Source organism: Artibeus jamaicensis, unplaced genomic scaffold (assembly GCF_021234435.1).
Source record: "Artibeus jamaicensis isolate MK-2021 breed Jamaican fruit bat unplaced genomic scaffold, CSHL_Jam_final contig_1284, whole genome shotgun sequence".
Taxonomy (NCBI): Eukaryota; Metazoa; Chordata; class Mammalia; order Chiroptera; family Phyllostomidae; genus Artibeus; species Artibeus jamaicensis.
Window position 1 is genome coordinate 690192 of NW_026521249.1, and position 12891 is coordinate 703082.

At 39.1% G+C, this 12891-nt stretch overlaps 1 protein-coding gene across 4 annotated transcripts in view; it reads right to left on the minus strand.

Annotated features, from left to right (window-relative positions):
* NCKAP5 (NCK associated protein 5) overlaps window positions 1-12891 on the minus strand; it is a 995643-nt gene that overhangs the window by 276529 nt on the left and 706223 nt on the right. For all 4 annotated transcript variants that reach the window (XM_053666799.1, XM_053666798.1, XM_053666801.1 and 1 more), the window contains one exon: window positions 12045-12194. In XM_053666799.1, the coding sequence (XP_053522774.1) occupies window positions 12045-12194 (150 nt within the window). The remainder of the gene's footprint in view (window positions 1-12044; window positions 12195-12891) is intronic.

Sequence of the window (12891 nt, forward strand, 5' to 3'; positions counted from 1 at the left end):
GCCTTGGCAGGAGTTGGAAGGATGAAAGTGCTGCTGTTTTACAGGCTGTAGATACTAACAAAACCCAAGGTAAGAGGAATCCTCAGCTGCCTGTTACTATTGGGAAATGTAAATTGCAGAAAAGTTCAGTTCCCCCACATCAATAATGAAGACACAGGCAGAAAGACAACAAGCGCTGATCAAAGGTTCCTGGAGACTGGTACCACTTCAATTTATGGGATACATATATTTTTTCTACACTCCAAAGGAGTTTCTTCCAAATTCAATAGGGGCCTAAGCTTGCAAGCCATAAATATTCTCTCCATGGTTCAGGTTTGTTTGGCCAGGATATTTTATGCTATAAAAAAGGGTGGAAGCACTGGGAGGAGCTGCAGCTCTAGGGCACTGTGGATACTCAAGGAGTGTTAGCTAGGACCATTGCTAAAGAGGTTAGAGGTTTGATTAGATGCTTCATGAATTTCAAAAACAAACAGTGTTAGCTCTTAATATCTAAGTGTTGGATAGATGGGTAGCTTGTGCAATTGCATGTACAGGATAGGCCAGTTTTTTTAGTTTAATTTTTGGCATATGTACCCAGGCTCCAGGTTGACCTCCATCCTGACAGTTTCTTGAGGCCATTTTAAGCTTTTCTGCTTTTATCCAGGCAGCTCCTTCTGCCATTTCTCTCACAGCTTGTCTCAAAAGACTCAGTTCAAATGGTATCTTCTTATCTTCTTACCTCCTCCAAACAGAGGCCAGTTAGGTACTCTATTTGGTACTCCATTGACACATATATACAATTTTATAAACAGAACCATGGTGACTCTGTTTTTTACTTTTATTTTATTTTTTGAAGATTTTATTTAAATACTTTTACAGGAAAGGGAAGGAGAAAAAAGGGGAAACATCAATGTATGGTTGCCTCTCCCACACCCCCTACTGGGGACCTGGCCTGCAACCCAGGCATGTGCCCTGACCAGGAATCAACCTGTGACCCTTTGGTTCTCAGGCCCACACTCAATCCGCTGAACTACATCATCCTGGAGATATTTTAATTTTTTAAAAATGTTAGAGTGTATTATTTTTATTATGTAAATTAGTATATGTTTGTCTTCCCTCCAACAATATGTCTCAAAGGCAGAGAAATGCTCTATGGATCTTTGTAACTCCAGCATTTAGTAGGAGCCCAGGCTTAGTGGCAGCCAAGAAGGAAGAAGGAAAAGAGTTGGGAAAGGAGGAGTGGGGAGGGAAAGAGAGGGGAGGGGAGGGAGGGGAGGGAGGAGAGGACTACAGGGAAAATAAGGGAGATAATATCTAAGTAGCAACCTACTTAGTAGTTTTCTGAGTAGTATTCAAGCAATTCCAACATTTAAATAACTAAAATCAAAGAACTTTGCCAAATCATGGCATTGATGGGACTGTCAGTTGTGATGTTCCACCCTACAATGGCCAAGATGTGAGCTTATGCCCATGACATCCCTCCCTGCAGACTAGGAGTGTGGGTGGAACTATGAGGAAAGAGATTCAACCTTTGCACAGCTGACCAATGGGTACAAGCTTGGAAGCTCCTGGTTAGCAATTTTACCACTGTATAGAAAGAGCCCGCCTAAGACTGAAACCAAGTAGAGGACAGCAAAGCTGCATGACAGAAAAAACTCTCCGAAGTGGTTTCCTCATCCCCTGTTGCACTTCTGTTTCTAGTTACATGACCATTCTTTGTGTTGTTCAAGATAGTCTGCATCGGACATCCTTGACTTGTGACTGAAAGAACTATCACAGCACCTTGATAAAAGAGCAAGGTTTCCTGAATTGTAAAGTTTCCTCAAGAATGTAGATTCTTGAAGTAGCTTCAGCAGCCCATGGACCCTCCTATCACTCTTCTATCCTGGGCAAAACTGGTGGCTCCTTAGCATGGCTTTGGGGGCTTTTTCCCTAACTGTGCTGCTTTCATCTAAGCCATCCTTGGAACTATTAAGTGGATATGAAAAAAATCTGTCTGTCTACATAACTTTTTTTAAAAAGATCACATTTTAAATATTCCATTAACATATTTGTGTTTAAAGGCTTAGGGACCTGATGCTTATCACAACATCACAATAATGAAAAAGTGTCGACAACCTTAGTAGCCAAGAGAAGGGATTCAATAAATGGTACTCAGCATCCATTTTATAAATCCCTACACAGCCATTAAATCCTATTTTAAGGAACACTGAGAAACATAGGAAAATAGTTTTCATGTTACATTAAAAAGCCAGCTATTAAACTGTATAAAGTAATATTTTACTATTTCCTAATATGATTAAGTACAACAGAGAATAAAAAAAGACTGGAAATAAAAAATACTAAAATGTCAACAGAAGATATAGCTGCTTGCTGTAATTCTAATATTTCTACTTCCTTATATTTTTCTAATTTTCTATAAGGTGATTATTTACTACTTTTATAATCAGAAAACTGCTAGCACAAAGTTATATACTGACATAGGCAGGGACTTATTTATTTTTACTTCAAGCCCCTTTACCACAGAGGAGTTTTTGTCTCTGATCCTAGTGTAGGTGACTCACAGCTGGATACAAATTAATCAGGGGGGAAATACACCAGATATTTTAAGCAGGGATGTCTGGAGTCACCTGTCAGCAAGCTGTCACAGAATCTAAAAATGAAAGGAAACACTTAAGGATTTCTATTTGGACTACCACCAGCTGATTTATAACTTTAATTTAATTTATTTTTTTTATATTTTACATTTTCTTAGAATTAGGGAGAATAAAAGTGAGGAAGCTTAGATTAAACTCCACTGAACTAGACCTAAGTATTTGAAAAGCTTTGAATATCACTCTAAAAGCTGTATCTGTGGTTCTCAATCCTGGTTGTGCATCTGAATGACCTACAGTTTTTATAAAAACACACCTTTAGTCCTCCGTCTTAGACTTAAAGACTCAAATTTCCTGGGTTGTCTTCCAGACCTCTGAATTTCCAGACATTCTGTTTCTGCACAAGGTTCGTCCTCCTTGTCTGCTTGCAGATTTCACTCGTACTTTCCTATTTCTTTCTCCTGCACTGTGGATTTCCCCTTTCCAGGCGATCGTTCCTGTACATGTGCAGTAGCATGCTCTGATGTCACCTCTTTGTAAAAGTTTCTCTTGTGCTATGTCTTTGTTCAGGTATGACCCTCCCCATGTCAGCTCCATCGCAGGAACACTTCTCCAAAGAGATGTCTGTCTATGCTGTCTCTACATCTTACCATCCTGCTCATTCAAACAAACAAACAAACAAACAAACCCCAAACTGTTGCTGTCATTCTTTTAGCTGACCCATCCCTTCCAGAATGAATGATAAATTCTGTGCTTTATCTTTCTTACTCTCTTAGCTGCATTCGACAGGCTGCCCTTGAAACACTGTCTTCTTCAGGTATCTCTGACACGGCCTCCTGCTCCCTTTCCAGATTCCCTGCCACCACGGGAACTGACCTTTCCTAGACTCATTGGCCAGCTCTTCTTTCTCAGCCAGACTCCTGCTGGAGGCTCAACTGGGGCTCAGTCCTCTGCCTTCAAGGTCCACATTTACACTTATTCCTGACACATCCTTATGCAGTCCCACAACGTAGACTGTCATCTATATGCTGATGACTCTCAGATCCATATCTCTAGCCCTCATCTTGGCCTTTGCTATCCAACTGCCTATGGGACACCATCCCTTGAATGTTTAACAGGCATCTCAACTTACCATGTATCAAAAACCCAGATGATTGTACATTCTTCCCTGCAAGTCACTTGTCCTCCAAGACTTGTCCTCTCAGAAATTTGGTATAAGCCCATACTCAGTTGCTAAGGCCAAAAAACTAGAAGTCATCCTTGATTTCTCACTTTCTCTCATATTCCACATCCAATTCATCAGTAGTTTCAGGTTTTACTTCTAAAATGTATTCTTACTTCACCATTTCTTTTTAGCATAGTATAGTAAAACCACACAACCGGAGTTCAAATTCTGATTCTCACACTTACTATGTGACCTTCGGTAAGTTATTCAAAGTTTCTGGGGTCTAATTTCCTCATCTTTAAAATGTATATGATAATAATCATATCTACCTCACTCACAGGATTGTTATAAAAATTAAAATAGTGTATATGTTTATTAACTGGAATAGTTCATGGAATATAGTAAGTCCCACATAAGGGCTTGCCAATGTAGACGTCTTAATTGCTCACTCAAATTCAATGATATTACTCTACAGTATTATCATTATACCCTACTAGTCCTAGGTACCTACCCCAGATCAGTTTACTAATAGCTTTCATCTGGAATCTAAAACAAACTCCTACCTGGTGTTCCTGCCTAGATCTACTGTCTTGCTAATATAGCCCATTACTGTCTTTCTAAAACACAAGTCAGATCCTGGTACCTCCCTAGGTAAAAATCCGTAATGGCTTCCATTTACATTGATCATTATATTCAGTATCTTTACTGGGACTGTGGCCTGTAAGGCTTTATAAGGCTTGGACCCTGTCTACCTCTCTTAACTCAGCTTCCAATTTTTTAATCTTCAAACTTATATCCCAGTACAAAGTTATTATTTCTGTTTCTCTAACCTGCCAAGCTCTCTATTATCACTGGGATTTCAAACTTGCAGTTTCTTCTTATTCTTCACACAGATTTTCACTCAGCCATCTCCATTTTATTATTTATATTATACTCAGCTGGCCCCATAGCAGAGGCCATTGTAGGTAAATACCTCTCCAATTTTCATCCCCACTCTCCTATTATTATATCACCTAATTTTTCTTATTCAGAGATACTTATTAGTCTTTATTTTCTTATTTATTATGTTATTAACTATGTATTTTTTGTCTGTGTTCCCTGGGGTTGAAGTGGCCATGAAAATGGATCTAACCTGAGTGTCTAGAAAAGGATTTGGCCCATAAGAGGTATTAAATAAATATCTATTAACTACAAACAACATATAATTGTGATATGCAGCCAAGTTGAAGAATTACTACGTTAAACTACCTCATTTTAAATAAGAATTACTAATTAAGAAAAATGGTTATGCTTAGAATTTTAATGGTTGTACTTTCATGGAAAGGTATAACTGAGTAGAAAAAGTTGTTATTTAGTTTAGCACGTTCACTTGCCATATTTTTCTGCACAAAATATGTTTTACCTATAAGAAGCCAAGTTCTCCTGTCCCTGAGGCTATAGCTAAGGCATTAGCATTTACTTGGAGGCTCAGAATTCCTAGGTTGCCTCAGGCCTCTTCTCCCCATGGCCAGAGTCTGGGAGTCAGAGATGCTATGGGACTTGATAGTGAGCTAAGGGGATTTAATCTTGTTTTCTAGTCAGGTATGAAGTTAGTCAATGAGTGGGAAGAAAGGGCTAAGAGTGATGAGGGAGGGGAGCTGGGACACAAAAAAATTGCAAGGAATATGCCATGAGCAAATGGGGGGCCTGGAGCCAAAACCCAGGAAGAGAGAATAGGGAAAACACAAGATCAAGTCAGTAGATCATGGAGGTCAAATCTGAGAAGATGCCTTGAATCGGTGGTGTGGGATGAGGTGGAAAGCAGGAAGTGGTCCTTTGCTAGAAGGGGCCTGAGACATTTTAAAATTGATGAGTTTTATTCTGAATAAGCAGTCTCTGAGATAGTAGCTTTGAAAATCTAAATTAAGAGAAAAGAAAAGAAAACATCACCCCCAACACTTACAGTTATAGAAAGTTAAGTGGTGTCCAGGTCCTCCATGGGGTCCCTTACAACAGAAATACAAAATATACCAAATGGTTTCTCCACCAGACATCAAGACTCTAAACAAAAATTATTATTAGTCCCAGGAAAAGTAGTTGCCAGGAGGTGAAGTTAAGTGGCCTACTCTTCTTCATGAACAACTGGAAATTACTGAAACCAAGATACTGAGCAGAGAAAACAACTGCTAAGAAGAGAAAAGAAATATGTGTGCATGTGTGTGCACTGATATTGTTTTGATTACTGGTCCAGAGTTCTTTTTGAAAGGTAAAATGTAGTATTTAGCAAAATACCCCAATGAGCTCAGGGAATGGTATGGAATGAGACCTTGAGTGGACTACAGAGACCTAAAAAACTCTGAATAATAAATAATGGGCCCTTCTTGTCCTTCTTGGCTGAGAGAGAGGGAGCAAGCAGGAAAGAGCTGGCCATGCTATAGGGGAGGAGGCTTGGGGATTGAGGAGAAGGGTAGGTGTGAAATGTCCTACAGCTAAATGACCTAGAAAAATCTGAGCGGTCTAAAGCCCAAGTTCAAAGCTCTCAGCCTTTGTAATATGCTGCCACGATCATATATCCTTTGTGGGGCTGAATTTTATAAAAAATCAAGTAATCAAGCTCTGTTTTACATGATGTTGGGAAGAAGATTGAAGGATTTAAAGTTGGGTGCAAGTAGGAATTCAACCCCAGAAAAAGCCACAAGAAGGAACAATTCTGAGGTAGGGGTAACACTAGACTTTCCTCATGCTAAGGGATATTGTGCTTGAATAAGATTTACTTAATCCTCAAAGTCAGGGGATTCTCAATCTAGGTTGTTTTTAAAGATTCTCATGATATAAATCAAGCTACATAGTATTATCAGCCCTGGCTGGTGTGGCTCAGTGGATTGAGTGCCAGCCTGCAAACCAAAGGGTCACTGGTTCAGTTTCCAGTCAGGGCACATGCCTGGGTTGCAGGTCAGATCCGCAGTTGGGAGTACACAAAAAGCAATCAAACACTGATGTTTTTCTCCCTCTCTTTCTCCTTTCCTTCCCCTCTGTCTAAAAATAAATTAATTAATTAATTAAAAAAGAAGAATATAGTATTATCAGAAGTCAACTGTGCATCCCACACCTTCTGGGACCTATTTGGGGAACAGGAATCAAGGAGGGCTGCTTCTCATCACCTTGAAGACCATCCCCTCTCTGTTTCCTACAACCCAGGGGCCAAGAGGTCAGGGTACAAAAATACCGTTGTTTCAAAAATACACCAATGAAAATACTTTTTTGGTTTTCTGAAATCTCCCTGTACAACATCAAAATCTGCCAAAGTAATTTAAAAAATTATATTTAATGTCCCTGCAATCTTCCCAAACAGCCTTTTGTTGAAGTACATGTGTCTGTGTGGGGTTCTGACTGGCCCTGAATGCAGTCTGTCAGAATGGACCCTCTATTTTCCCACAGTAATTGCTAACTTATGCAAATGATTACATGGAAGATACATACAGTAAATATTTAAAAATAAAATTAAGTAAATTAGGAAACATGAAATTCATGTGAAAATTGAATGAGACTATATATGTGTATACACATATATCTCACATGTGTATATACACATATGATATATATTTAATGAAGATTTCTTTTTATTATCTGTTCAAGTAGACACAGTAAGATATTTGGGGGCAAGGAGAGAGTAAAGTTAATATTGAGCAAAGAACTTCAGAAAACAAGCAGTAGTACTCTGCCTAGAAAACATTAATTTAGAAAATAAAATATTTTTATGAATTAAAATGATGGGGCTTAATAATACATAGAGATATCATCTATTTCAACCAACTAACACCACATGTAGGAGTGGTTACCTAAAGTAGCAAGATCTCTGTGAAAGTTAAAAATAAAATAAAATAAATACTGCTTCTCTTTGACTTCTCAGTAAGGGTTTAAGAAACATTGCTGCCAAAGATATTTTGACTTCCAGTCAGGATGGCTGTGTAGACAGACATGGCTTGATGCTTCGCACAACCACATCAAAGTTACAACTAAAATACAGAATAATCATCACTCAGAACTATTAGGAATCAAGTTGAATGGAAGTCTGACAACTACAAAATCAAGTTGAATGGTAGTCTGACAACTATAGAATTAAAGAAAGTGCATCCATCCAGACTCATAGGAGGAGCACAGATACAGAATGAGCTGGCCCCAAACCCATGTGTGGTGGATAAAAATTCAGGAGTGATATCTAACGAGCAAGGAGTCCCAGGCCCACACCAGACCCCAGAGCCTGGGGTCCCGGTGTCAGGAAGGTAAGTCCCCACAACCTCTGGCTGCAAAAACCAAGAAGGTTTGAATTGGTAGAAGAAACTCTTGGAACCCCAAAGAGTTCCTCTTAAGAATCCACACCTGGACTCACCTATTCAGACTTACTCCCTTTGAGCCCAAGAACCAGGGTAGTAGCTTGAAAGGCACCAGTGGTATATAGGGAAAAACTAAAGTGTCTAGCATCAAGGTGAGCAGAGGCCATTGTCTCTTTTCTAAACCCTCACTGCACAGAGTTGGTAAGTTGGTGCCATATCTGAGATTCCATACAGTGGCTAACACTGTATGACATGCCTTGGAGACCCTCAGAAACTTTGCCCCACCCAAGCACCTTTTCCATACGAATGGCTCATCTTGATTCATGCTTCACAACTTCCTATATCCTCTCAAACGAGCAACAGCTGACCTCAGGGAGCTGTAGGCCTGGCAGTAGCAGCATCCAGCCTAGATTCACAGCTTGGCTTTGACTGAAAATCTCCAAGCCCAGCACAAGTAGCAGCCATCTCAGATTACTTTACAGGTCAGGCTGGGTGCCCCATCAAAACACAGCTCAGGGCTGACCTTGACCTGCATCACCTAGGAAACCTCAGGGCCAGTGCACCTAGAGAATAACTATAGACCATGTTGGAGCGCCACCACCCTCACCCTGCACAGCTGGTCCTCCATCCATGGAGGATGAAGGTTGGTGGTCAGTGGTTATAGCCAGTCTTTGCAGCTGACTGGCCTGGGAAAATCCCTCCCATTGATCTGCCGACAGCAATCAGGGCTCAACTACCAGAGGAAGGTGTACTTAGCCCACCCAAATGGCGCACCTCAAGTTCCCAGCTTGGGTGATAGGGGAGGTTGTGCCACTGGACCCTATAGGACACCTACTACATTAGGCCACACTACTAAGACATGGAGTCAAAGCAGCTCTGCCTAATACATAGAAACAAACACAGGGAGGCTGCCAAAATGGGGACACAAAGAAACATGGCCCAAATGAAGGAACATATCAAAACTCCAGAAAAAGAGGTAAACAAAATGGAGATAGGCAATCTGTCAGATACAGAGTTCAAAACACTGGTAATAAGCATGTTCAAGGAACTTAGTGAGGACCTCAACAGCATAAATGACCTTTCAGAAACAAAGGATACACTAATTGAAATAAAGAACAATTCACAGGGAAATTCAATAGAGTTGGATGAAGCTGAGAATCGAATGAACTGGAATATAAAGAAGCAACAAATAACCAATCAGAACAAGAAGAAAAAGGAATCCAAAAAAATGAGGGTAGTATAAACAGCCTCTGGGACAACTTCAGGAGGCTTCAAGAGGTCCAAAATTTGCATAATATAGGTGCCAGAAGGAAAAGAGAAAGAGCAAGAAATCAGAAATCTAGCTGAAAAAATAGTGAAAGAAAAATTCCCTGATTTGGTAAAGAAAATAGACATGCAAGTCCAGGAAGCACAAAAGAATCCCAAACAAGATGGATGCAAAGAGGCCCAATCCAGGCCACATCAAAATTAAAATGCCAAAGGTTAAAGATAAAGAGATAATCTTTAAAATAGCAAGAGAAAAGAAGTTAGTTACCTACAGGGGAGTTCCTATAAGACTATCATCAGCTTATTTCTCAAAAGAAACTTCAGGCTAGAAGGGATGAGCAAGAAATATTCAATGTCATGAAAAGCAGGGACCTACAGCCAAGACTTGTCTACCCAGTAGCAAAGATATCATTTAGAATGGAAGGGCAGATAAAGTGCTTCCCAGAAAAGAAAAAAACTAAAGGAGGTCATTATCACCAAACCATTATTATATAAACTGTTACAGGGATTTGTTAAACATCAAAACTATGAATAACATCAAAACTATGTATAATAAAATAATAAAAAATACATATCTATCAACAACTGAATCTAAAACACGAACTAAGCAAACAAGAAAAACAGTTACAGAATCAGGGATAAGGAGAATGTTTTGATGGTTGCCAGATGGGAGGTGGGTGGAGGAGAATGGGTGAAGACGTGAAGGTGAAGGGATTAAGAAGTACAAATAGGTAGTTACACCTATTTGTAACTATCAGAACCATGGAGATGTAAAGTACAACACAGAAAATGGAGTAGCCAAAGAACTTATATGCATGACCCATGGACATGAACAATGGCAGGGGGATTGCCTGAGGGAGTTGGGGGTGTTGGGTTGAGGGGAACCAAAGGGGGACAAATCAGAACAACTGCAATAGCATAATCCATACAGTATAATTTTAAAAAAGAAACTAGTGGAAGCTAATAAAAAAGGGTATTTTAAAAATACCTCTTGATGAAATGTTCTTCCCAAAGTTTTTTCAATGACAATTAGGTAAACTAAGAGCATTTTTCATTGTAATTATAAGTCAAACTAACAATTTAAACACATGGTTCTAGGGAAGTTAGAACTTGTAACATCCTCTCATTCCTATTGTTAAATCCAGTTAACTCCTCCTCAAGACAAATATATGAGTTTCCCCAAACTCTCAGAGAAACCTCAGTGTTTCTTCAGAAGGTTTTCCCACTTTTCACAATGACTATCTTTAAAAAATGAAAAAAATTATGAAAACCTTTTGGGAGAAAGGAGGGATTCCTGGCCACTTCCCCAGGGGAGCTGCCAGAGGTTCCCTAAGTTGCCCTCTCTTCTGTCCATGTGTGACACCACTTGCTTAACCTCTCTATCTTCAGTCACTTCTGAATGCACTAGCTGATTTTTTTTCATTCAGAGTTCTTGTTTTGGTTATTATATCCAGATAAATAGAGAAAATTATTTAAGGAATGGCAAGAGCCTCCGAGGAGGTACATAGGAGAGCCCATGTGCCAGGCATCGCCATACAAATATTAACTTACTGAGTCCTCATTACTTCCCTGAAAGGTAAGTCATGATTATTAGCCTCATTTTTGTAGTTGAAGAAATGAGCATGGATTAATTTGCCCATGGTTTAGAGACTAAAAAGAAAGTAGTTTAACTAGGATTCAAACCAAACCCTGGGAATCTGGTTCCAAAGTCATAATCTTAACAAATTTGTTTACTATTGCTGAGGAAATTAGAGTAAAAAGGGTATGCCCACTATAGACCATGTGGTAGATTCAAGGCAAAATTTCAGGAACCAATTGTAGAAAACAAGATGTCTCCAATCTTACTTCTTCACTCTGCTGAACTTTTCGGGATTCTTTAGACTCAGTGGGAGAACTACATTTTTAGAGGTTCTGAATGAAGACTCCCTGTACTTAGTTAAGAAGAGATGGACTGCCTACAGTTCTTGCTTAAAAGTTATTATGTCTCAGTTCTATACACTACTAGAAAATTTACTAAAAGAAGATGAGCCCACTCATAGAAAAAGACATCTTTGCTGAATCCCTCAGCATTTGAAATCGCAATCAAGAACTAATGCTGGGAATGTTCTTTGAGGACTGCTATACACATTCAGGAATTGACACTGGAAGTGACATTAAATGCCATTAAGATGCCATTTGTATGAAATGTAATAGATTGGCCAGCTGTTTCAAACTGTGTCTTGGAGGACTGTTATGGTTCAAAAACCTCTCTGAAGCACCCTTTAGCTAAGTTACATCTCTACGTTCATGATTTACACAGTGAACCTCTGCACAGATTTTTTTGTGAAATAATAATGGTTCTGTCTAAAATTTATTTTTACAGTTATCCTTACATTGTATTAAGTATTTATTAAGTCATTTATTCATTCACTATACTAGGTATTGAGTAAACAAAGAAACATCAAACAGCCTCTTCTTTTAAGAAACATGCAGTTTTAGGAAAACTGGTCCAGTTTGAGCGCTAGACTGAATTTAAAGTGAATTATTGTCCGATGTACTCTGGTTAAGGCAATACAATCACAGTTACTGGGTCAAGAGTCTTTGAGCACAATGGAAAGACTAGAACCTATTAGTTTGGGGAACTGAGAAGTGAGAAAAGATGATTTATACTCACTCAAAACCAATGCCGACGAAAGAAGCAGAACACTTATTTTTCTTTAAATGTGTAAAAATTGCTTTATTTCTTACCTCTAGAGCTTTCAGTCTTTGTAACAGCAATTTGGTCTTTTCTTTCCCCTCATCTGCACTGCTGCTTTCACTCCTTGCATCTTCATCCACCACCATGTGAAGATTTTCCAAAGCTTCTTTGTGTTTTCTCTCATCCTCTGGCTGCTTTTCCTGAAGCAAGAAAGAATTACTGTTTGCAATAATCTTTATTGAAAAATAAGAGTCTACAGATAAAATTTTTGGAATCTCCCTATTGCTTTTACATTTTTCTGGGGCTTAGGTAGAGATTTTGCTAAACAAATTCTGAGTAGTGCTTATATTAGTAAACACAGTAGATATTTTTTAATGATTCCTGGCAGGACAAAGCCATGGGGTCACCACCTCTGAATACACATGTCCTCTGCCCAGTTGGAGAAGTGACATAGCCAACAAAGCCTTGGGTGGAGTCATGTGGTTAATTCATTTTTATCTGTATCATAAAATTCCTCTGTGCTTTAAACTGGGGAGAAATAGATCAACCTTTATACTTTGATTTGTCAACAGCTTAGCTCCCCAAAAAAGGATCATTAAAGTCATTGGGCATAAAGCCATTTAAATAATAAGGGAAATGTTCAAGAAATATTGACATGATAGTGAATGAAATGAATTCTTAGAATTCAGAATTCTAAGCTGAACCCAATTAGTTCCTTTGACTCAGTAATGACACACCTTTTACGAACCCCTCAGTCCCCTTTCTAGCACTCCAGGATTTGTAGCACAGCACTGAAGCAGACATAGAATGTTGTTATCTTGTCTTACTTCCCTGTTGGAAGCACTTCACTCAATCCCATCTCTGGCAGCTTTTTGGAAGTTGAGAAGTATTAATTTG